Genomic DNA, 23,843 nt, shown 5'->3' on the forward strand with positions numbered 1-23,843 from the left:
CGGTGCTCGTTGCCTGCAACGGTTCATGCGCGAATAATATTTTAATTCTGTCGATCAGCCGGCACGTTTCGTCGAAGCCAATCACACAAAAAGCCCGGGCGGCCATCGACATTTATGTCTCGTATGCCCCCCTGCAAATGCCCCCAGAGTCAAAAGGCCCAAAATGCCCAAAAGCGACGCATGTCACAAGGGGTAGTGGGTGCTCGACTCCGGCTAATGGGGCTCTTAAGCATGTGCGCTGATAAAAGCGACAAAACATTTAACAAGTAATTAAACATAAAGCGCGCCCCACATGACTGCCTGGCTGGTTGGTTCTACTCGGCGGCAACTGTGCCCCAAAAACTGGGTTAAGGACGCTGCTCAGCACCACTCAGCACTGCACCACTGAGCCACCGAGCCACTGAGCCATTGAACCACCATTCTGCACTCCACCCCTTGGGACAGCCCCCGCCTTTGGCAGCCAACATTCATTTCGATTTCGTTTGCGCTCCTATTTATTTTTTTATTCCGATTTTTATTTTTTGCTATTTTTCTTTAATTTTTTTCGGGTGAGTTGTAATAGAGTTGCTGAAATTTGGCATTGTATTTATGGCCCGGGCATAGGCCCGGGCATACCAGGCATCTGACCCACACCCACATTTCATTAGATATCCACCCTGGGAGCGGTGATAAATGCGATAATAAATATTCAAGTTGTTTTTCTGTGAGTGTTATAATTTAGTGTTGATTAGTTTGCGCAAATAAGAGTTATTGATTCAATTTCAATTAAAAGGATATGAATGTTTTTTACCTAGCGCCATGGCCTGGAACACCCTCTATGTGAAATACTCACCCTAGTCGCCCACGAACAAAAGACTCAAGCAACGAACTTGTTTCTTGCAGACTATTTCTGTGTGTGAGTGTGTGTGCTGGGCAGTTTTTGGCACCTCTCGCATTGATATGGCCGGGTTATTAATGATGCCTAATGAGTGGGTTGGTCCCCAATGCAACTGCTACCTGGCAGCGAGCGGGGCAATTATGTGCCATTTGTATGCACTCCCAGAGACCCAGGGACATGCAATTTGGGTGTAGACTCAAACTAAAGCGTTTATTAACTTATTTTCGTAGGGGAACTTGGGTGCTCCCGAGTGTGTGGATAGTCGGGGCGGAGCACTACAAGGGCACCGAGAGCTGCCAGCGCAGGCGGCTCTGCCTTCCAGGTGTCTGATAGCCGGAACTGCAGGAGCACTTGGATTGGAGCGAGGGGAAAGCTGTAAGGAAACCTTAAAGTATTATGTTTCCAGACTTCGATGACGAATGAATAAGCAAACTCACATGGGACAAAAACGATTACAAACTATAGCAACACGGGGGACGAAACACTGGACCCTCCTAGGAGGCCTGATCGGAATGATTGTGGGACAGTTGACGCATGGTGAAGGTGGTTTCTGCTGGATGGAGGACAATATACAACGTAATCTAAAAAGGACTCCCCTATATCTTTTACCTGGTGTGCGGAATCCCTCCTGGATCTTGTAGATCTCGTTCAACTCCCGGGCACTGCACAGTGGAGTGTCCACCTGAGTGGTTTCGTTGAAACGACCATAGTCTATCTCGTAGGCCTGCAGATCCTTGTTGTACAGCACCACCGGATCGAAGCGATGGCCCCACAGGATCTCGGTGTTTATGTAGCTGGATCTGGCCTGAGTGCTCTGGCCAGTGGACTCTACGGTGCCCTCGAGGATCACCACGATTTCGAATTTATCCTGCAGCATATCGGTGGCATTCAGATTGTATAGCGGCGAGTTCTCGTCGATCTTGTGCTCGATGACCATGGGCCAGATGAAGAACAAATCGGAGCCGGAGTCATCGGTGCCGATCTCCAGTTCCGTGAAGTACTGCGTCATCACCTCGCCCTCCTTGGTGCTCTTCGTCCTTATTAACTGGGCCCTCACTCCGGCCCCGATGATGTGGGACTTCCGCATGTCGCCCACCCGGAACATCAGGGAAAGGCAGCCATCCCGCTGGCAAATAACCGCGTGTTTGGAAAACAACAGAGTCTGAGCCCTTTGCTTAGCCCTCGTCATCTTGGCGAAAACAATGCCGGCCATAAAGGCGGATGACATTACGCCGTAGATGGACTGGAAGCACATCATGAAGATGGCCTCTGGACACTCGGGGGAAGTGGTCCTCACTCCGTAGCCAATAGTGTGCTGCGTTTCGATGGAGAACAGGAAGCAGGAAGTGAAGCCATCGATGGCAGAAACACAGGGCGCCCAGCCAGATTCCTCTGAAAGTGGAGAAAGTTTAGTAAATTTACTAGGACTTTCGGGGAGCTAACCAACCTTGGTTATCGGGCATGTGGGGCTCCTCCAAATCTCCGTGTGTGTAGACTATTAGCCACCAGATGAGCGCGAAGAAGAGCCATGAGAGGATGAAGCTGAGGGCGAAGGCCAGGAGGGTCCACCGCCACTGCCAATCCACCATGGTGGTGTACATGTCCTGCAGGAAACGAACCCTGCGTCTTTGGAGGTGCTTCTGCACCACATTGCAGTCTCCATTCTTGAAAACCGCTCGCCGGCGAACTCTTCTCATGCTGCCAGGCCGGAAATTGCGAGATCTGCGAACAGAAAAATAAAGATCTTTTACAAAAAGCCTAAAAGTGTGCAACCTTTTGAATCATAATTCAATCATATCATGTCATGTCACCATAGAATTTTGTCTGGAGATTAACATTATCCAATCATGTTAAGCGTTTAAAAACAGCGACCAAAAATATTCATTACTTGCGAGTTTTTTTTTAATGTTACAATTATTTTCACACGTTTATATGCACGTGTTCCAGCTCAAAAATATAAAGGAAGTATTAAATAGCAAACTTGATTTCCCATATTTTGTGAACTTGGTCAGCCCCATTAACCATTAAATATAATGCCTTAAAATTGTAGATATAGTAATTCTCATATTTTATCATATTTTAAACAAGTGCAAGTACTTTAAACACATTTCTTTACCATATCCACGTTTGCCTTAACATCTTTATCCATTTTCTCTTAACAAATGGCAATGAATATGATTTCTATGATTTATGCAAGTGTCAGATGAAATTGGATGTCTGGACATCGTGTTGTTTAATTTGTGTAAATTAAGTGTGCGCATTTGCACTCGTTTGTTTTTGGACTGGGCACACGAGAAGTGCATCTAATTAACGCCGCCAGCCGCGAATGCCAATGTCGCATTGTCGCAAGGCGGACTAATCGGACAGATTGAGATCGGACTCCAGATTCAGAGCAATCTGATCCATCCCTGCTTATGGCACTTAATTGCAGCTCACCCACAAATTGTTTGATTTATTACCTCAGCTTGTCAAAGCAATGAATTTTATAAGAGGGCTGGAGGCATCGACCGGTGGCAAACACCCACATGACCCGGCATTTCTCGGATGCCAATTACCTTAACCCCACATTGACACTTGCACAAGCCGATTAATTGGCATTGTGCCGATTGCATTAATGCCCGCTAATCAAATTTAGAGCTCAGCTAGCTAAATTTGTGCCAGATGATTCATGCGTACGCTTTGAAGAGTGTCGGCACTTATTAAATTCATTATTGAGCGACCCACGCAATAGACAAAAAAAGAAAGAAATAAAATCTGTATAGTTTAAGTGCAAAGAAAGTGCCTGGGAAAAGGGAAACTATGTATATCCAATGGGAAATCTTTTTGGCCAACCGTTTAGCAGGTGACAAGTGTGAGAACGAGATGCCGTCGAGATTCGGAGGAGACAAAAATACTGAATGCCCGGCCTAATGAATCGCATTTGTAACGCGCCCCTAAATCATTTGCACTGCAATCTGCAGTCCACAAAACAAAGTGGAACCTGTGGGCGTAGCCGTATAATTTACAACCGCAAACGGCGGGCGGCATTCTGCTAATCAGCTAGAAAAAAAAGCCCAAAAGATGCGCAACGTGACACGGACGCACTGTGCTGATGATAGCAATATGATGGAGCGACTGTCGGCAAGTTCAAGTTGAATGTCAGGCCCCTTGACGAGCTAATTACTGGGCGGAAAGCCGGCGGAACTTTGAGTAATTGGGTAATTGTTGCCCGAAGCTCCTATTTTTACTTTCGCGATTTTCCTTCGAATTAAGGAAATCCGGTATCAAATGGAAAGTAGGAGAAAAGTATTTAATTTAAGTGCACTTATATTGCTTACCAAAAAATTATTAATTAGTTTTTTAAAAGTTATTTAGAGAACGAATGACTGTTTTTTCTTTTAACACCTAATTAGAGAGATGCTATTAAGGCAACATTATTTGATTTTACTTCATGAAACTGTCTAATTGGTTTTGACATTAAGCCGTTTCTTTAAGTAACTTAAATATCTTTTAATCAACATTTGTATCTTTTTATGAATAATTGTATTTTTGTAAGGTTTCCTTAAACCGACATTGGTGCAATTCGGACTTGAGTAAAATACTGGAAATGGAAAACAGAACGGAAGCGTATTTCAAATAATCTAATTCAAAGTGGAGAAACACTAAAACACTGATTAAAATTGGGCAATAAATGCTGAATCGAAATCACTTAAGAAATGGTTCACATTACATTAAAGATATTTTTTCTATCTTTTTAAATACACTTTAACTATAACTCGGATATTTCGCACCCTTTGGCCAGCGAGTGGCTGGATCCCTTCAGAGCCTCGTAGTAGACTCCCGCCTGCGAGGGCGTGTGCGAGATGCCCCGCATGTACTGGCGCTTCCACTCCTTCATATGGGCGAAGGTCTCCTCCTCTTTGTCGCCGCCCACAAGGGTCTCGGCATCGGCGGGATCCTGCAGGACCTGGACATCACTGAGCGGCACCTGCATCTCGCTAAAAAGACGTTCTAACTTCGCGGTGTTGAACGAAACTGAAGCTCCTCGCCACGCGATTCCGCCCAGGCCGACACGACGTTAAAGTGGTCTGAGTTGGCCCAAACAATTAGAGCCGCTCTAACTAATCGGTACTTATTGACCAAATCACTTAGGTCAGGTAAATAGCTTAGAAAATGGTTATACACTCACCTGCAGCTCGGTTGGGATCGCGGAAAGCCGCTCGCCTTGCCATTTGGGGATAGGCCATAGAAGCTGGTCGGCCGATTGGGCACTATGGTGATGGGATAGGATTGCGGATTGCTGATCACACTGTCCAGCGAATCGGGATCCGCTTCGATGGCCTTCTTCAGAGGTTGGGCCGCCTTATCGCCACCATTTGCCTGCGTGGTTGTTGTTGTGGTGGGCGCCGCCGAGTGGGTGGAGAAATTGAATCGCATCTGTGGGAGGTCGAGTGGAGGAGTTGCCTTTTCAATTAATCTATTTGGCAGCAGTAACTCAAGCGTCGAGTGGGCAAACAGAAACTTGTGATAAGTGCAACCCAGGTGCGAGAAATCTATTTTTCTTATTTTGCCAGCGCTGTCAGCTGATTCTCACAGATCTCTGCGGTTTGCTGGCAAAGTAAACTCTAAGATATTTTATCAGTTTAATTTATTTATGGCATAAATAGCAAACATCTGCCACTTTATTCAACCATATAAATAGCAGAAATTCGTTAAAGTACATAGCCATTTTTATAGGCAATTGAATAAATTACAGATTTTGACAACTAAAATTCTAAGCATTTCCGTAAGCTGTTTGAATTTTCGCACCTTTCTGTACTTTTCACAAGATCTGAGGCAAACACTTTTTGGTGTATTAAATATTATTGCAGATCAGAACACGCACCGTGGATTTTTATCTGAATTTCGAGCGATTGGCACGTTTTGGCTTAAGTAATTTTAGCACCTCCTAAAAGTTCAATTAATTGACACCTTTGAACCGATTTTACGTTAGATGGTCATTGTTTTGCTACAGAGTCTCAAGATATTTTGGAAACATTGTAGTAATAATAATTTTACGAGCTTTCGGACTTCGCTCTGTTTTCTAGTCGCGTGTCGTTTCAGGAATGAGATGATCTGAGGCCGGGAGATCACAGTTCGCAGAAGCCGCAGCCACAAAGCGACTGTCACAGCGAGATCTACGGATCCGCAAGTCCGACCAATGGATTAAATGACGGCCGACTGAAAGAACATTTTTCCAACTAAACAAAAGTTGTGAACAGAAAGCGTCGAGCTGTAAATGAACACAAACACACACATGTTCAGGAAGAGAGCAAATTACACACTGCAAATATATGGTGATGCTCTCACAGATACTGTTACTGAAAGATACAACTTGTGGCTTTGCCGCGGAATAAGTTCAATTGGAATGATTCGTAAATTGAAAGCGAAGCGGAAGATAAGTGCGATAAGCTCATCTTATCAACGAAATCAGAAGGCAGAGACACTTCTCAATGCAGGCGACCTTGAGTTTGTGACGAGGAAGGAAGGGGTGGCGTATGCTTGATGTTTTGTATGCCCCTCATGAAGTGTCGCAATATCGATAGGCTGGTCCGGAAGGTTCTGATTTATCAGATGTACTAGGCTCTCCATCTAAATAGACAGCGCAAACAATGGCCCTCGTCTGTATTTTGTATCTTGACTCGAATTCGTACAAGGTGTCGTATACGTAACATCCGAGTGTTTACCTCCGGACTCACGCGCATTTCGGCTGCATTGTGCAAACACAAATAATAAATAAATTGTGACGTTAATAGCCGAGATATATTCAAACAAATATCACTGTGCAGTCATCGGTAAAGTCATGCGTAGTTGATTTTTAACTACATCAAGCCAATTAAAACCGTTCACCACCACCATAAATCTTGGGTCTTTGTGATGTGCCTAACTGGAAATTTTTCTAATTTATTGATAACCTAAACAAACCTAAATATACTGTGAATTTTAAAAATATTAAAATCAAAGCTACTGGGCTAGAAAGGGATGTTGGACGACCTCTGCGATGGTAAGCCTTTTGCTGGGGTTCTTCATAAGCAAACCAACAATCAAATTCTTGGCCTCTGGACTCAGGAGACCTTCCATTTCCTTAGGATAGCTGGGCTCGACACTCATGATGGCCGCATAAACCTCCACCACAATTTGGGAGAAATTTCCAAAGGGCAGCTTGCCATAGAGCAATTGGAAGAGGGTCACGCCCAGTGACCACGAATCCACCTGGTAATCGTATCCCGACTCTGCTACCAATTCAGGAGCCATGTAGCAAGGGGTTCCACAACAGGAATGGAGCTTGCTGCCCCGGTAGTATGCAGACATGCCAAAATCGGCTATCTTGACCAATTCGAAGTCAATCCCAGAAGTGGATGAGAAGCGTATGAGCAGATTCCCGGGCTTGATATCCCGATGGATGATTTGCAACTGCTGCATGTGAGTCAGTCCCGCCGCCGTGCCCCTCACCACTGATCTGGCATTTTCCTCCGACATGGAACCATATTCCTGTAGCAACTCCTCCACATCCCAGTCCAGATACTCCAACACCATGTACATATACCTTTCCTCCTCCACGGAGTACATCAGTTCCACAATATTCGGGTGCGATTGCAGGTGGCGCAGGACATCCGCCTCTATATAGGGATCCTCGCAGGTATAGTTCATGTACTGCTTATTCACCATCTTCACAATGCACCTCATCCTGCTTGCCCTCGTTTTGCCGCTATAGATCAGCGTCCTTGTAGTTTGCACCATGGGTTTCAGGTTATTAATGTACAGCTTAATGGCCTCGGGAAGATCCTGGGCCGTGATCTTCTCCAGGGTTTCGCTAAATATCTTACGTTGGTGCCAACGGTTTTGCAAGTCCATCTGCCTTTGGAAGTCCTTGTTAACGCTGTACTCGACCCAAATCATCTCTTCGTACTGGCAACAGCAGATCACAATGTCGCCCTCGGAGAAACAACCCAGCGATGTGAAAGGCGATCCATCGATCCGAAGGATATTTATGATGGCCGATCGCAGGACCACGTGGCGTCTCAATGCTTCGGTTACCGCCTGTAGCAGGGTCTGGAAGTCCTTGAAGTGGCTTCTCGAAATAGCCATGTTAACGCCATGGAAGTGCCGGTCTCCATTCCGCAGGAAACACACCCGTAACGCCTTCAGGGGGCGGGGCTGCAGTCGCTTGGGTTGCAAAATCTTGTCTGTATCAGACATTACGCGCCAAATCGTTGAAAAATGTTATCAAAATCAAAGGTTTGTAAAATATAAATAAAATGGTTTACTATCTATGGTGTATAGTTGAACTTTCCTAGTCTCCAAAGGCTATCGCTTGGCTAGCTGGGTTTCTATGCGGTAGAAACACGGGGCTTTTCGCTCAATGCTCTTCCGTCATCCCCCATCCGAGGAAAATTTATGCACGATCCACTAAATTGTGAATGGCAGCGACTCGACGCGAATGAAGAGCGCCAAAGCCGCTGGTATAATTGAATAATCAGCTTTGTCGCCCACTGTGTGTGTGCGACCCCCGATTCTTGGATACTTGGATTGGATGAACTCGCAGTTGCCCCCTGGTAATCCATTGGCGGCCGGGGCCACTTAACTCGCGCCAAGTGCAAATTTGTAGTCCATCATAGTGACACTTTAGTGATCCTGGGGTGTAATTTGCATTTTAGCCGACGCAACGCAACGGCTATTTCTGTAATCGTCGACAAATCGATTCGGTTGACTTTCTCAATTAACCCCCTGTTGAGAGATTTATATATTTATTGCTAAAATGATGCGAAATATTAAGTTGGACGGCAGGGCACCGGTTTCTATCTGGTTCACGTTTGCCCTATCCACACCAGTCTGCTTCACACCACATAAATTTAAATAGTTAATAGGGAGTTTAAACATTACATTTATAAAATCAAACAAAAACACCTCTTAACGAGCTAAGAAACCAGTGAAGATCGCACCTTCAACTTACAAAGAAAATGTATTATATGATCCACTAAGTAAATATACTTTCTCAAATTTTCTTTCTTATTCGCTGCAATAAAATTCGATTGTTGGTGCGCTTCGTCACTACGCGAGCTGCCACTCTCAGTGACAATTTGAGAAACATGGGCTGAGTCCACACTAACTTTAAAACATACCTACTGACATTTTGGTGGGTCATTATCAATGACTCAAACCATGGGTAGAAATCGTGTGTAAGATACAGACGTATACGCACCATGTTCATCCACCTTTATGTAAATGCAAAGTAGATTGCGTTCTTTGATCAACTTCAAAAATTATATGAAAGAAAGAAAAGGCGGTCATACTTGAAGTGCGCCATTATTCAAATTATATATTTTCAATTATTTTAATTTTTCCCAAAGCAAATCAAGTTTCCCCACCATCCAATGAAATAAACATACAAATAATAATAACATAATTTTAATTTACAAAAACATCGTGTTTTAGATGTTGGCATTATGCATAAGATAGACTCTGACTATTTACACCTGGTTATTGTGGATACACGTGTAGTAAGGAAAGACATCTTGACTTTGGGTTATGAGAGTGATAGGTGTTGGTGTGGATAAATGCTGAAACACTTAGGAGCTAGTTGCTAATTATATAGCTAAAGGTATAAACTAACAATTCCTACAAACTACGAAAATTGTACAATGAATTTTGCAATTAAATATTCTGGGTTTCGCGCGATCTTTCACAAAATGGCAATACGAAAGTGTGAGGGTGAGTGTGTGGTGTGTGTTATGTGTTTTGTGACGGTAATTTGATGTCCTTTCACATGGCAGCACCATTGTAGTGCTGATACATCTCATCCCAGAACCTCTGACGCTCCGGCTCGGGATTCGTTTTCATGGCCAGATTGGCCGAGATGTCCATATAGTTGAGGCTGTTCATCACATTGGTGGGATCGATGGGAGTCCACTTGGTGGTCAGACTGGGGTCTTCGATGTCCGGCGTGGGGGAGCTGCAATTAATCGTAGTTATATCTATAGGAGGGTTACTCGTATCCCGGTTACCCACCCGTATTTGGCGAAATTCGTCCACATGCGCACCATGCGATTTTTAACTTGAACCTCCATCGACTTGGGATCCAGACTCAAGTTGAAGAACCCGAACTTGAACAGGTATCCCAACTCATCGCCGTGGCAAACTCCAGGTCGGGGAATCCCCAACATCCGTTTGTAGAGACCCAAAGATCCATCGAATGAGAAGCGGTACATGTAAACGGGGGCATTTCCGTATTTGGCATGGTTCCGGGCCGTTTTACGAATTCCTTGGAGGAACATAAGATCCGTGAGGAGCTGTCGGGGATATTAGCTTAATAAATATAAACAGCTTGGAATACTTTACTTTAGACTTACCGCTATCATCTCGTCCACCGATTCAATGCCCACATGCTTGCTGCCTAGATAAAAAGATCTTATCTCACGGGTCACCCTGTCGTGGGATTGGGTAACATTCAAATCTTGAGGCACCAGGCGGCCAAAGTCGTTCTCAATGATGCTTAGCAATTGGGGATTCTTCCGAAGTCCTTATAAAAGAGATAATTATTAGTTATTGTTTTTTTGTGTATCCTAAAAGATGATCTTACTTCTTATAAACAGCATGGCCTCGTGTGTATTGTAGCCTGTCATGTAGGCCACGTCACTGTTGAAATTCTGCGTATGGTACATGTCGCTGGGATGTTCGGTCAAAAAGGGCTGTTCCAAGAACTGCTCCTCCTGGGAGTCCTGATTCCAGTAACCCTCCACTACGGGCACAAAGGGCAGGCCAATGTTATTCCTCTGATCCTCGGCGGTTATGGTCGTTGGAGCTGCCTCCACCAGTTTCATGGCCGGAACCCTGCGCAGGAAGTCGAGGATGTCCTCGGTGTTGTTGGCACCCACATAACCCAAATTGGCGGCCAAACGGGCTGCTCGCTGGCTTGAACTGGCCGCCATGGACCAGGGATTCAATGCCGAACCACTTTGGGAAATCGCTCGCTGGAAAAGACCCTTGGCCTGTGGCGAAAGCAAGAGCAACTGGACGGACGAGGCTCCAGCGGACTCTCCAAAAACGGTCACCTGGTTGGGATCACCGCCAAAAGCAGCAATGTTGTCCCGAACCCACTTCAGAGCCAGTACCTGATCCTTCAGACCCTGATTACCAGGAGCATCTGGTCCGGCTGTAAGGAAGCCTAGGGGACCCAATCTGTAGTTGAGGGTGACCAGGACAATATCCTCGGCCACCAGGTAGTCGGGTCCATAAAGGAAGGAGTTGCCGGAGCCGAAGGAGAAGCCTCCGCCATGTAACCAAACCATTACAGGCAGCTTGGGCTGCTCCCCGGACTCCTCTTCCTTTGGCATTCGAGTGGTGAAGACGTTGACGAACAGGCAATCCTCATCTCCCTTGAAAGTGTCCAGGATCATGTTCTTATGCGGACAACTCTGACCCTCCCGAGAGGCATCTCGGATGCCTGACCACGGCTTCTCCGGCTCAGCAGCTCGGAATCTGCAATAAAAGATGTTATTACATTGAAGTTTATCTTATATAGGATTAGAATCCGGTACCTTCTTGCTCCTGTGGGTGCTGTTCCATAGCGCATTCCCTTGAAACTGTAGTAGCCTCCCCTCTCTCCAGATCGATATTTCTGATAGCGACCCCTAACTTTTCCCAGCGAGGTGGTAGCCACGATTTCACGCTCTTTCTGTGAATGATTTTAGCAAACAATGTCAGTCTATGTATAAAACCAATGATAAGAACCAATTTTGACTCAAGAAATCTACTTCAAGGCCCACCAATTTTGGCTGCCACTTGCAAATGCAAAAAACCTGAGTTGCGCAACCAATTTGCATCGAAGTGCGAACTCGAATAGAACCGGCGCAAAGAAGTATGCCATGTGCCTGGCCAGAGTTGCGCAATCGCCTCGGTCAATGGCCAAAAAGCCAGTTCCCGCCTCCGTTCACCTGCCAGGTTCTTGACTTAGTGGCCATCTAGGGGGTGTGTGCAAATGTCAGCTCTTTCTTTGCTATTGAGTCGACCTCAGCCCCAATCTGCACCTGCGTCCATGTTTGGCCAGCTGGCCCCATGTTCAAGTTGAGATTTGATTTGGCCACCACTTGACCACAATTCGGCTGCCCAAAGAGGCTGTGTTTAAATCTTGGCATTTGCGTTGGCCATGGGTCAAGGCCGATGGAGATGGAGACTCACCCGCAGAGATCGCACCACCTCCTGCACCACTCGCATGGCCCTCGATGGCAGCAGTTGCACCAGCGAGTTCGGATGCGATGTCAAGGTCTTCCAGGCCGTCGTCTCCTGCAATTGAAAATTCCAAAGAGTTTTAGTATGCACAGAGAGAAAATGTTGTGGCTATTCAAGAAATTATTAAAACTATCAATGCACTGCTAAATTCCCTTTAAATGGAATTAAATAATGAATTGCTTTGGCAAATTCTGGCTTCTTCAGAGGTTCCAATCGATTCGCATTGCAAAAATTTTGGACCGTAAACAGTTTTTAAAATATTTGTAAATTAAAAAACTTAATATAATATAAAATGCATTGTTAACCGAAGTCTACACCTAAGAAGTCTACGGTCCTATAATATTTTTCATATATTTCCAATACATGAAATATCTGTAAGATCGCATTGACCCCTATTTGAAATGTATATTTTCCTTTTAAAGTTTAAATTTATCATACAACTTAAATCCCTCCATATTAAGCATAAAATGCTCTTTTTCGCCATGCAGTTAACAGCAATTTGCAAAACATGCAGCAGCCCCTTGTGCAAAAGCTGAGGCCCAGTCCAAGTTCATCGGGCTCGATGACAATTTCTGGGGCTGTCCGATTTGTACAGCGGCGTTAACTGTCAACGTTCAACCTTCACCGACTGCTCGGCTTAATTGAAATGCCATTTGCATAACTCAAATGCTCGGCTTGCGGCAATTAGGCAGCGGCATTAGCAACACCAACAACGAGAGTCACGTGCTGCCAGAGGAAACGCCAATCCAATATAATCCGATCTCAGTTCCCAGGCCAAAATAAAATGGGCGTGTGTCCCGGGCCAAAATGGGCTTATATACTTGGCTGTGATTCATGGCACAAATAGACGTCAGTCGGTGGCTGTGGAGCACCGAGATTCAAGTTCACCTTAACCACTCTGTTGTTATGCTAATTATGTGCTATGTGTGCTATGCTTTATACTCTATCTAGGTGAATATTGGTGGTATTATAAGACCAGCCATATGGAATCTGGTTAAATTGCTGGAAAGGTATTTGGATTTCGTCTTGTTTGTTTTTCAGCTTTTTGTGTGTGGTCCGGGGCTATGCTAATGTGGGTGTAGCTGGTTTATAACAGTTTCCTATCAAGATCCGATCGATGTTGGCTTTAATTATAACTGTTTAATGCGCTTGTTGGCTCTGTGTGTCTTTTTTTTGTATTCGATAACAAAACAAACGTTGGCTTAAAAGGCGCTTAAGAAGTGGGTCATTGTTCAACGCATAAAGCTCGAGAGTGCTGGGAAAATAATGTAAGTCTGCCAATCAATCTTAAGCTGCGATTTTGATTTGGATTTCAGGCTTTGGGATTTTGGGCTGCTCTAATATGCAAATGAGTGAGAGTCTGCCTTGTTGCATTGCGAATCTGGCATAATATTTTTGCCGCTTACAATGCAAACATTATGCAATGTGTGCCGCTTTCACGCTACCACGCTCGAGAGTCGAAAAATAAAAGCGAATAAAATGCAGGTAGAAAGCGCTGCATCGATGCAATTGTTGCATAAGAACCATATTCAATACGAACCGTGGTAGAACTGGCCATTTGGAGGATTTGGCGCATGTCCAGTGACCCGGAAGAGTTTTTACTCCCTGTATTTTTCCCATTTTCCGGCGATATTGTTGTGGTGGCGATTAAAAAAAACGCTTTGGCCCGCAAATCTTGCAAATCACCGCCATCCAAGCCCGAAACCCAATCCTCCCCCTCCGCGGATGACTTTCTCTGCTCGGTGACTATGATTCGATGGCCGGGTTCGGATTTGTTCGGTCGCTGCACACAAATTGCCAAGACAATTAGACCGGTGGCCAGCAAAAGAGCCGCGATCGCAGCTCCACGGGCCAAATACCGGGGGCAGGGCATGATGTCGAAAAAAGGGGGGCTAAAAAGCCAGGGGACTCCGAGTTCGGGTTGTCTTTTGTTTTATGCAACCGCTTGACAGCCGCACAAATTCGTTGCAGTTGTTCCGACAAGTGCAATGGAACGAGGAGCCGTAAACTTTGATTTATTGAACTCGCACTGGAGAAGTGACACTGACTGCCAAACGAACACAGTCACCGCTAAAAGTCTAAGCACCCGGGATCAACGCTTCACTCTTCCGACTGCCACTGTTGCGCTTTCGACTGCCTGAAGGCTTTTGAATTAAATTCCACTTGTTCCTCGATTTTCCTCGATTTTTCGCTTTCAAATGGCAGTCATTAAAGTACCGTGTAAGTTGAAAAACTGCAGGTATGTGAGGTTTAAATGCAAGCTAAATCATTTTAATTAATGATTTAATTAATTAATGCTTATGTCCAGATAATCATATGGTAAACATTTTACTATTTAAATATAATTGATATTCCGAAATTGAAGGGTATAACATTTTGTTTGACCTTATCGCAACAAATAATTTAGTAACCGAATTAAGAGCAATACATTCATTTATTCAAATTAAAGTAATATCTTTCTATCTTTTTTAACTGACTTTAATGGGAATTACAGAGTTCGAATCTCATTTGCTAAAGCATTTTTGCCATCTTGTTAGAGCTGCACTTGTTACAGTCTGTCCGTCGGCTGTTTGGTGTTTTAAATACATTTTTTGGTTTGTTTTGTTCAGTTTTTTAGTGTTTGTAATCATGGTTTTTTTATGGCTGTATTATGTAAGGCACGCAATGACACAGAGCAGACATTTTGGCCATTGTTCATGTACATTCTGTAGTGTTTGTGCCGGCTTGTCGTTGATGTTGGCCTTTTATCAGTCAATGTTATCTGACCGGCAAACGGAAATGTTTCTATAGTTTAATTGGCGTACTTATCCTCGTGATGGGCATTAATTGATGATTGGGGACGAGGTAATAAATTCAATTTGTGTATAAAAAGGGCATCGTGTAGCACCAAAGTTGAGTTAGCTATTGGCTTGGCAAGTAGCTGCATATATTCTAAATGGCTTCTGAATAAACTCGCATTCAGAAGGCCAAGCCTCATTTGTATGCCCCACTCGACCTCCCACATGTTTTGGGCCACTGGCTGTCTAATTAGCAGGTGCCAAACGATTTTTTCACGCGCTTCACTTCCCCCAACTTTAAACAATAGAACCGCGCAATTGACCAGTCTTGTTTGCTATTTGGTCAGCCATAAAGTCCATTAGCAGGCACATGTAAATGCAGTGACCGGCAGCCAGACAACTTGGCCAAAACAGTGGTGGCCCTAAAGCAGCGTCTGCTCTGGTGTTGAATTACTTTTGGAGCGACCACAAATTTGCGACACGATGTCAAAGTCACAAAAAGTGGCCGAGTCAGCCAGAAATGGCCAAAACTGGCACGCTTTGTAAAGCTTCTTTTGTCTCTGCTTAAGTTATACAAGCTGTTCTAAGATCTGGCAGGTATGTTATGCAAAGAAGGGTTCTTGAACTCACCTTAAGCTGGTTGGAGATCTTCCCGGCACGTGCTATAGCCGTGCCAAAAGTCGAGGGGGCTATGGCGATCGAGGAGCTGACATCGCAGAGGAGTATTAGGCCCAGTCCCAAAAGCAGGAGGCTCAGCAGTGGTCGAAGTCCAGTGGTTGTCATTGTGCGTTTGCTTTTCGACTGGGTAAACAAATCGGAATAATGCATTAGTCGATGGAGCGTGTTTTGGCCAGATGTGTTTGCCAAACGAAAACGAACCGAATATCGAATCGAAGTGCGCAACGCTTCTGAGCCAACTTCTTGGTCAGGGCCAAGACAAAGACGCGAATGTCAACAGCTGGGGCTCGAATCTTTAGACGCTCTTGCGCTTGACTCCACTCAACTTGGCTCACAGTCAGTTAACTTGGCTCAGTTTTCAGCTTTTCCACCACAAGTCTGCCAGTGGTGGTCTCAATTTAAATTGCTTGCGATTATTTTCGAATTTGTTCACTACGCTTGTCTTGAACTAATACAGACATTATACCATTTTGTTTTGTTGCCGCTGTTTATATTGCCGTGTTATTTTTTCCTTAACGGGAGGTCACTAAATATTTTGCATGCTCACAGGGCGTATGATTAATTAGGAATTCATAATGCTTTAGGTTTATTCCACACATTATGGTATAGCGTGTATGAATATGAATTTGTTTTATATATGTTTTTTACATTAAAATTCAGACTCAATGACAATGGACTAATTGAATGGCAAGACCGGAAACCAGGGCGAGAAGGTCCCAAAGAAGCTAACGAACTTTTTTTTTTCGTTGGTTACCATAAATCTGTTAATCAAACTAAAAATGGAAAAGTTTTGGCCAAGCCACTAGGGGTGTTAATTATTCAGTTCCGCTTCCTTAACAGTTTCGTTTAACTGGGCCATAATACATATAGCCAATAAACACAATAAACACGCCTCCAGTAAACCAGTAACCCAGAGCCACTTCCTTCTTTTACTTTAAGCCACGACATTGCTGCTGGCCTTTTTCTCAGAGATCTCTAAGCTATTGGTAGTTGCGACAATGCCATGGCAACACTTGCACTTTCCTTGAAAGCTGTGCAACCAGCTGCAAATGTGCAGAGAAACCCGAAGAGAGAGATTTACCGATCAGCTGTGGGCTTTTCTCTTGGCCATATATTGGGGGTATTAAAATATGCATTTATGATTACAAGAAACATATGCAAATTTGACTTGGAATTTACGAAATGCTGCATACAAATTGGTAGCGAATGGGCTAAAATCGACTGTTCCAATACCAAAATGTTGCTATTTTGTAATGAGCTTGCCAATTGAAGAGTTGGTAATTGCAATAAGAGAGAGTATGCCAGAGAGGGGCAGCTGTTTTGGTTGGTCTAAACGTATAAACGGGTCGGGAAAACTCTGAAAAGCTGGCCAGCTGACCACCGGGAGCTGGAAAGGCAACTGGGATCGGGATTCGGGCCGATTTGGAGATGGTGGGGATGCAGACTTGGCCTGAAGCCGGCCAGACGGGCTTAAGACGCCTTACGTAAGCGGCGAGCAAAACAAAAAAGGTAAATATTGAGTGAGAAAATACATGAAAAAATTAAGCCAAATAGCTGGAGAGAAGTGAAATGAAGAGATAAACCCCGAGAAAGAGAGATACAGATACGGAGGTGTGAGAAAGCGAGAGTTGGCCAAAAGATGATGGCCCAGTGGTTTTTGGCGTGCGCCGTTTAACAGTAAATTTCGCTTGACCCATTATATAAGTAGCCGGGACAGCCTGCCAGTTAGCCAGCCAGCAAAACGGAACTAATTCGAAACTATTTTCCAATTCGCCAGGCACATTCGAAAGGCATCTGCTTATTTATGCCCACAGAGGCCCCAAGTTTCATTAACAAAAGCTGGGGCTGTGCAAATATTTCACCAGCAAACAGACAAATATTTGACACACATATTTTTCTTGAACCCTGCTGAATGAATGACTCAACAAGACATCAACTGCAGTGCGCAATTTTCAACAGATTCAACTGGTAAATGTGTCAACTTGATGGCATTAAATCGTTTTCATTTCTTTGATTAATTCTGGGCATTACTTTGATCACCATTTCAAGCACTTGAACACTTTTCGCTGCACTATGTAATTGGCTTTGTAATTCGAGTGTTGGGCAAGTTCAAGTTTGTGGCCCGAGTCTTTGGCCCGCCACTTTGATTCAACTTCAACTCAATTCGATTCGATCTCGGCTTCAATTTCGATTTCAAACTCTGACTCCTCGCGTACCGGAATATTTCGTGCTCCACGTTCGACTGTCGCCGACAAACTGAGGCTGCGACTGTGCAGCGGTGCGCTTAAGCGTCAAATTGCCCCGGCTTATACCTTAACCCATTGCGGCATGCAAAACATGGCCAGTAGTCTGCCTGATCTGTAAAAATGGTTGAACGACATGAGCGGAATTCGTAGATGGCTCAGCTTTTACCTCAGAAATTCTGGACTCACCTTAGCGGATTTCTGTTTCCTTAATTTTGTTGTCTATTAGAAGCTACTACTTTTATTTGTACCATAAAACTTTTAATTTTGGCCACTTAGGAATTACTAAAAAATTGAGGCCCTGAAAATGCAAGAGCTTAGTTTTACCTTCGAAAAAGTATATTTTGGATTTTATAGATAGATATTACTAATAGTGGATGTTATAGATAGATAAATAGATATTTTGGATATTAAAGATTCATTATAATAGATTTACTATAAAATTAAGTCATTGAGAAATCCAAGAGCGTCCACCATAAATCTTTTTGTACCTTGACAAAATTAAAGATTAGATATTATAGATTTGTTTGGCTTAAAGATCTCATAGTATAGGGAAGAATCAAACACCATTGATATTTTTATATAAAATAGCCTCCAAATGATTAATTGATTTTCAGTAATCAATTATTTCTGGAAAAAACTATAAAGCTAATGGTATTCCCTTGGCTGGGTGTTATATATTCGCTTTCAGTCAGCAGATTAACAGTTTGTTTGAATAGCTTGGTTTCTGTGGTCTTAAATTATGGTCGAACTCATTTTGGTAACGCAGTCACGCCGGCTCACGCATAATTATGCAAAATTATATTTCTATTTCAATTTTGGCAATTGGTGACCAGCCCAAAACAGGCGTATTCTTATGCCAGCCCCCCTTTTTGGTAATTTTCAGGCGAATACATCCAAAAACTTGGCTCATTTGCCAGTGGCCACCACTATGGGCACGTGAAATTGAACCCGTTTATGAGGCCCGCGGAAAAGCAGTTGACACTGGGGTTAGAGATGGCCAGTCTCGTTTACCGTTTGAGATCAAGGATGCAACTAATAATCTGTGGCACAATAAGCCAAGGCAATGCGATTTCGATGTGGAAAATAAGCTGGCCATTGGCAATGAAATGACAACTGTAAAGGCGACGCGGCGAGCGTAATTTAAAGTTAACAATTAATGCCAGACGCGGGATGGAAATGAGATTTTCAAGAAAACGCGACTAATTAACCAAACGGTTGCCCAAGTCGATTTAGTTGAGGTATTAGCGGAACAATTAAGCGGGGAATCTTCGGTAATAGTATATGCAGTATCAGTACCACTAATTAATCGTTCTCGGAGGCTGGTGACCTCGTTGGCAATTGTTCTCACTTCGGTGCTCGGCAGCCGGATTTAATATTTAGCCAAGCGCAGATCGTAAACAAAAGAATGCCACCGCACTGTGCAAATAAACCTCGAAACGGAAAATTAAAAACACACCGAAAACCACCACAATAATATTCACTTCTGTTCATGAATTCATATTTTGTGCATTCTGCCAGCAGTTGTGTGTCTGTTGTTCTGCCCCGAAAATGTGTGTCACGAATTGTCGTTACTGTTTGCCCCAAATATTTGCCAAAGCGTCAATTACCATGGCACACGAAAGTTACACCACCAAGAACTTAAAGACTTTAGGCTGCATGCAAGATCTAAAAAAAGATGGGAAGATTTGCAGTAAGCGTGCCTGGTGAAAGGCAGAACCTGAAGTGCATCCTCTGAGGAAGCCACATATCAAGGACAACTGGATGATCTCGCTGTGCTGACGTCAATAAGTTCTTTATTTTTAACATACGTCATTCCAGATTAAGAGTTTGTGATAATGAATTTACAATTAATTAAAACTGTTTTCCTAAAACACATGCTAGCCTTTACTTTTCGTATCAAGATAAAACGGTCTACGATTAACGGGTACATATAGTTAAGCAATTTAAACTTACTTAATTTTCTTAACATATTCCCATTTTTAATATTACTTTAAAACAAAGCCTTTCATTAAAAAAAAATTTTATAAATACATTTGTAAAAAATCGTCGATTACAATTTTAAGCTTTTGCATAGCAAATAGCTATTTAGATAAGATACGCAGATGATCACAATATTATTTTAAGTAACGACTAAACTTATGCTATAATTTCAGCACCAACAAAAGATTTTGAAGCACACTTTTGAGATCAACTTGTAAAAAAACATAATTTTAATTAACAGAGATCGGTAAGAAATATCAATACATAATATTATATAAATTTATATATACAAAATTATTGTTATTGTGATCTTAATTGAAGCCACTGTAGAAAACCACTCTCTCTTTCCTGTTGTCGTCGCTGCCTTTCTCTATTTCTTTGGAATATTTTAAAGCACAGATAGAACACAGATACGAAGACAATTCCGAAACGAAGACCAAATGGGAGCAGCCAATCGAATCCGTAGTACCGCAAAGGGAAAACTTCATCTGCATTAAGGCGCATGTGGTTGGCATCTCGATTCCGTAAGACGTACTCTGTCCACCAAACTGCCGTATCCAGAGGACTCATGGGTCGATCCCTAAAGGAATGCGACATTTTCTTGGCCATGAGTGTATATTTAGGGTTTTCCAGCAGCTCCCTAATGTTCTTGGTTAGAATTTCAACATTTAACGCGTTGGCGTCCAAGACCTCGGCCATTCCGCCTTGCTTAACGTACTGCAAAATAATAAACTGGTCAAAAAACACTGGTAGTCCCAGTATCGGAACTCCACTGTCAACCGCCTCCATCACACTCAGTAATCCTCCGTTTGTGATAAAAAGCCGCACATTGGGATGGGCAAGAAGGTGGCGCTGGGGAGCTTTTTTAATCAGATATATGTTTTCTGATTTGTTGGGTATATTGAATAGCTCATTCTTCCAAACAATCCTCTGCTCTAGTTGGGCAAATGATTGCATCAATTGATGCTGCATGTTTTCTGGCAGAAGCTGCACCAAGATATCCATTCCCATCGAAAAGTAGATGACGCCGTGCTCCGCCTCGTCCAAAAATCTCTGCAGTTCCTTATCACATGGTTCCGGGGGTTCACTGAGATGCAGTCCTCCAACCTCTATTATATTCGGAACATTGGCTCGCACTCTGCCCATACTGAAATGGTTGTTGATTAAGATCACCGAAAACCTGCGTCGCAGTTCATTGAACTTCAGGTCAGAGTATCCAAAGATCTTCTTGAAGAGGCGCAGTTGGGCCGGCCGAACGATAAGCCCTTCCAGCAGCTTTTCTTCGGTGATATGGATCCAATTGTAAATCTTGCTCATGAACGAGGGTTCCCATGAATATCCAATCGGGGAGATGGGTTCGTAGATGCTTGGAGCCGGGTTTCCAGCAAGTGCTTCAGTTTTCCAGCTAACAGTTCCCCCGGACAATCCTATCAGAGTGGCGTTGTAGTACTCCACCAGACCATATAGGGCCTCTAGACCAGATGGCTCCATCATGACCAGGTCGAAATGTTCACTCCCATCTCGTAGCATCCGCTGAACAGCATCGTCACTTAGGATATCGTGGGACATGTTGAAAAGCATTGAAACGGCCAACACGCTCTCCATCCATTTGTTACCAAAGAAGTCCAAAAACTGGTCTGACTCTATGATTTCTGCGTTTTTAAATCATTTCAAATATTTTTAATATATCTCTTCGATGTAACTACACTTGTTAACTCACCTTGAACGCGTTTGTTAAGCTTGGGAATGCGAATATGTCGAACTCCATCGATATCGGGCGGCATTCCCTCTGGTGTAATCAATGTTACGTTGTGACCTCGTTCAACAAGGGCTCTTGAAAACGATCGTAGAACCAGAAAATGCGAACTAAGGTGGTAGGAAAATATTCCCAGGATGTTAGCTGCCTCTGCCACATCCTGATGAATATCCTGTTGAAGTAACAGGTACAGGATAACCACCAGCCAAGAAAATCCGAGGCGCATTTTTAAAAATGCAGTCCGCTCATGTCGGAGTAAAGTTAACAAATGAGCGCAATCTAATCTAAGGTGACGAGGAAACCAAAAATTTGTCGTTGAATCGGTGAGCATTAACTGAGAACTCAACTGTTTTTAAAGAGAGTACTTATTTCTCTGCAATAAATGCTATTATTAGGTGTCAGCTGTTTTTCTTTACACCGTAAAAAATCTGTTAAGCTTTAAATAATATAACAACACAACAAAAGGCGAAGGGTTCAAAAATCACCTATTATTATTAAAAATAAATAAAAGAAAATATGGACACGGCTAAAAGATTAACCATTTTTCACTTTATTCTAAAGTTGAAATACATTCGATTTATTAAATCGCCTTACACACATTTTCTGAAGAAAACTAAGCCCAAAAAGATCACCGATGCCGCGATCAATCCAAATCGAAGGAAAAAAGGGACAAAGCGGTCTATTCTATAATAGAGGAAAAGTGGAATCTCCTCCACTTTTAGCCGAATGTGTGATACATCCCGATTTCGCAAAGCGTACTCCGTCCACCAAACAGCCGTATCCAAGGGACTCATGGGTCGATCATTAAAAGTTTTCGACATTTTCTTAGCCCTCAGAGTGTACTTGGGGTTATCAATCAGCTCCCGAATGGTGTTGGTTAGAGTTTCTTCCTTAAGGTTGTTTATGTCCAATACCTCGGCCATGCCTGCTGTCTGGCCCCATCGCAAATTACCAAACTGGTCAAAAAAGATTGGTAGTCCCAGCATGGGAACTCCACTGTCCACCGCCTCCATAACACTCAAGAGACCTCCGTTTGTAATAAAAAGTCTGACTTTGGGATGTGCCAGAATATGTCGCTGAGGGGATTTTTCAATCACATATATGTTTTCCGACTTGTTAGGCATACTAAAGATCTCGTTCTTCCAAACAACCCGCTGCTTTAGCTTTGCAAAGGACTTCACCAGTGTTTGCTGAAGATTTTCCGGAAGAAACTTTACCAATATGTCCAGGCCCATGGAGAAGTAGATGACACCGTTTTCTGCGTCGTCCATAAATTTCTGCAACTCCTTATCACACGGTTCTGGGGATTCGCTCAGATGTAACCCACCCACCTCGATGAGGTTGGGCACATTAGATCGCACCCTGCCCAAACTGAAGTGATTATTAACCAAGATCACGGAGAACCTGTTACGCAGTTCATAGAATTTCTGGTCCGAGTAGCCAAAGAACTTTTTGAAGACCTGCAGTTGAGCTGGTAGAATGACCAGATGCTCCATCAACCTCTCCTCATTAATGTGAATCCAGTTGTAAATTCTACTCAGTATAGAATGGTCCCTGGAGTATCCTATTTGAGAGATAGGTTCATAGATGCTGGGCGCGGGATTGCCAGCTAGCTCTTCGGTGTACCAGTTGACACTTATACTGGTTAGGCCAATCAGAGTGGCATTGTAATACTCCACCAGGCCGTAAAGTGCATCCAGGTTGCTGGCATCCATCATGATAAGATCAAAGTGCTCCCTCTTGTCTTTGAGCATTCTCTGAACGCCATCGTCGCTCAGGATATCCTGGCACATATTGAAGTACATTGTGGCAGCCATAATGCTCTCCATCCATTTGTTAATCAAGAAATCCAAAATTTTGTCAGTCTCGATTATTTCTAAAGTGAAAATACAAAGGTTTATTCAATTCCATGAAGTAAGGTAATGTTTTAATACACAAGGATTCCCTAGCTTCCTTACCTTGCATCCTTTTATTAAGTTTGTGAACGCGTATATGTCGAACTCCTTTGATATTGGGTGGCAAGCCCTGTGGTGAGATCAAGGTTACATTGTATCCTCGTTTCACTAGGGTCTTAATCAGAGGTCGCGCCACCAAAAAAGGAGAACCGTAGTGGAATGGAAATATGGCCAGGATGTTGGCCGACTGCGCCAGGTTAAGGTTCACATTTGGGTGGAAAAATAGGCACACGCCGACTGCTAGCCAAGAAAATCCAAAGCGCATTTTCACGTTTTCAGTCCGTCCATTTCGGAGCTCTGATCACAAATGAGCACAATCTAATCTAA

General features: G+C 43.5%; 6 protein-coding genes across 19 annotated transcripts; all 6 read right to left on the minus strand.

Annotated features, from left to right (window-relative positions):
• Nucleotides 1-1,068: 1,068 nt before the first annotated feature.
• Nucleotides 1,069-6,070, minus strand: Irk2 (Inwardly rectifying potassium channel 2). Of its 9 annotated transcripts, none has more exons than XR_011603962.1 (6): nt 5,742-6,069; nt 5,046-5,293; nt 2,325-2,599; nt 1,487-2,269; nt 1,315-1,430; nt 1,069-1,262 (listed from the first exon to the last, which is right to left on the minus strand). XR_011603962.1 is itself a non-coding variant. In XM_070995689.1 (5 exons), the coding sequence occupies exons 2-5, from the start codon at nt 5,291-5,293 to the stop codon at nt 1,153-1,155; spliced, it is 1,416 nt and encodes a 471-aa protein (XP_070851790.1). In that variant the 5' UTR covers nt 5,742-6,070; the 3' UTR covers nt 1,069-1,152. The 9 variants fall into 9 exon arrangements, 4 of the variants coding, with proteins under 4 accessions (XP_070851790.1, XP_036674385.2, XP_036674386.2 ...); XR_005014543.3 differs by having other exon boundaries at nt 1,069-1,250; nt 5,742-6,068; XR_011603963.1 differs by having other exon boundaries at nt 1,315-1,427; nt 5,742-6,066.
• LOC108011102 (myosin light chain kinase A) lies at nt 5,748-8,221 on the minus strand. The gene has a single exon (XM_017076172.4). It carries the CDS (start codon nt 8,093-8,095, stop codon nt 6,860-6,862), a length of 1,236 nt encoding a protein of 411 aa, XP_016931661.4. The 5' UTR covers nt 8,096-8,221; the 3' UTR covers nt 5,748-6,859.
• A 1,067-nt stretch (nt 8,222-9,288) lies between these two features.
• Nucleotides 9,289-17,946, minus strand: LOC108011083 (esterase B1). Of its 6 annotated transcripts, XM_065865960.2 has the most exons (9): nt 17,611-17,840; nt 15,781-16,105; nt 15,532-15,702; nt 12,074-12,178; nt 11,434-11,570; nt 10,476-11,374; nt 10,246-10,415; nt 9,905-10,185; nt 9,289-9,848 (listed from the first exon to the last, which is right to left on the minus strand). In XM_065865960.2, the coding sequence occupies exons 3-9, from the start codon at nt 15,682-15,684 to the stop codon at nt 9,659-9,661; spliced, it is 1,935 nt and encodes a 644-aa protein (XP_065722032.2). In that variant the 5' UTR covers nt 15,685-15,702; nt 15,781-16,105; nt 17,611-17,840; the 3' UTR covers nt 9,289-9,658. The 6 variants fall into 6 exon arrangements, with proteins under 6 accessions (XP_065722032.2, XP_036674417.3, XP_036674416.3 ...); XM_036818522.3 differs by lacking the exon at nt 15,781-16,105 and having other exon boundaries at nt 17,796-17,946; XM_036818521.3 differs by lacking the exon at nt 15,781-16,105.
• A 2,116-nt stretch (nt 17,947-20,062) lies between these two features.
• Nucleotides 20,063-21,153, minus strand: LOC139352909 (UDP-glycosyltransferase UGT5-like). The gene has a single exon (XM_070995626.1). It carries the CDS (start codon nt 21,120-21,122, stop codon nt 20,106-20,108), a length of 1,017 nt encoding a protein of 338 aa, XP_070851727.1. The 5' UTR covers nt 21,123-21,153; the 3' UTR covers nt 20,063-20,105.
• Nucleotides 21,153-21,840, minus strand: LOC108007789 (UDP-glycosyltransferase UGT4; the record flags this gene model as incomplete). The annotated part of the gene is made up of 2 exons (XM_065865973.2): nt 21,526-21,840; nt 21,153-21,457 (listed from the first exon to the last, which is right to left on the minus strand). Coding segments are annotated over exons 1-2 (567 nt in total), but the record flags the coding sequence as incomplete, so codon positions are not given.
• Nucleotides 21,841-22,080: 240 nt separating this feature from the next.
• On the minus strand, nt 22,081-23,843 carry LOC108011099 (UDP-glucosyltransferase 2-like). Its single transcript, XM_017076167.4, has 2 exons — nt 23,520-23,843; nt 22,081-23,437 (listed from the first exon to the last, which is right to left on the minus strand). Exons 1-2 carry the CDS (start codon nt 23,779-23,781, stop codon nt 22,152-22,154), a joined length of 1,548 nt encoding a protein of 515 aa, XP_016931656.4. The 5' UTR covers nt 23,782-23,843; the 3' UTR covers nt 22,081-22,151.

This window comes from Drosophila suzukii, chromosome 3 (assembly GCF_043229965.1).
Source record: "Drosophila suzukii chromosome 3, CBGP_Dsuzu_IsoJpt1.0, whole genome shotgun sequence".
In the NCBI taxonomy this organism is placed as follows: domain Eukaryota; kingdom Metazoa; phylum Arthropoda; class Insecta; order Diptera; family Drosophilidae; genus Drosophila; species Drosophila suzukii.

Excerpts from the sequence above, each read along its gene's own strand:
- Irk2 (XM_070995689.1), bottom strand. The coding sequence starts at position 5,293 with ATGCGATTCAATTTCTCCACCCACTCGGCGGCGCCCACCACAACAACA. Across the intron at positions 2,270-2,324 it reads CCACATGCCCGATAACCAAG|AGGAATCTGGCTGGGCGCCC; the intron begins GTTGGTTAGCTC and ends CTCCACTTTCAG. Across the intron at positions 1,263-1,486 it reads GGAGGGATTCCGCACACCAG|GTTTCCTTACAGCTTTCCCC; the intron begins GTAAAAGATATA and ends TAATACTTTAAG.
- LOC108011102 (XM_017076172.4), bottom strand. The coding sequence starts at position 8,095 with ATGTCTGATACAGACAAGATTTTGCAACCCAAGCGACTGCAGCCCCGC.
- LOC108011083 (XM_065865959.2), bottom strand. The coding sequence starts at position 13,997 with ATGCCCTGCCCCCGGTATTTGGCCCGTGGAGCTGCGATCGCGGCTCTT. Across the intron at positions 12,179-13,664 it reads AAATGGCCAGTTCTACCACG|GAGACGACGGCCTGGAAGAC; the intron begins GTTCGTATTGAA and ends TTTCAATTGCAG. Across the intron at positions 11,375-11,433 it reads GCACCCACAGGAGCAAGAAG|ATTCCGAGCTGCTGAGCCGG; the intron begins GTACCGGATTCT and ends CTTTTATTGCAG.
- LOC139352909 (XM_070995626.1), bottom strand. The coding sequence starts at position 21,122 with ATGAGCAAGATTTACAATTGGATCCATATCACCGAAGAAAAGCTGCTG.
- LOC108011099 (XM_017076167.4), bottom strand. The coding sequence starts at position 23,781 with ATGCGCTTTGGATTTTCTTGGCTAGCAGTCGGCGTGTGCCTATTTTTC. Across the intron at positions 23,438-23,519 it reads ACTTAATAAAAGGATGCAAG|AAATAATCGAGACTGACAAA; the intron begins GTAAGGAAGCTA and ends TTTTCACTTTAG.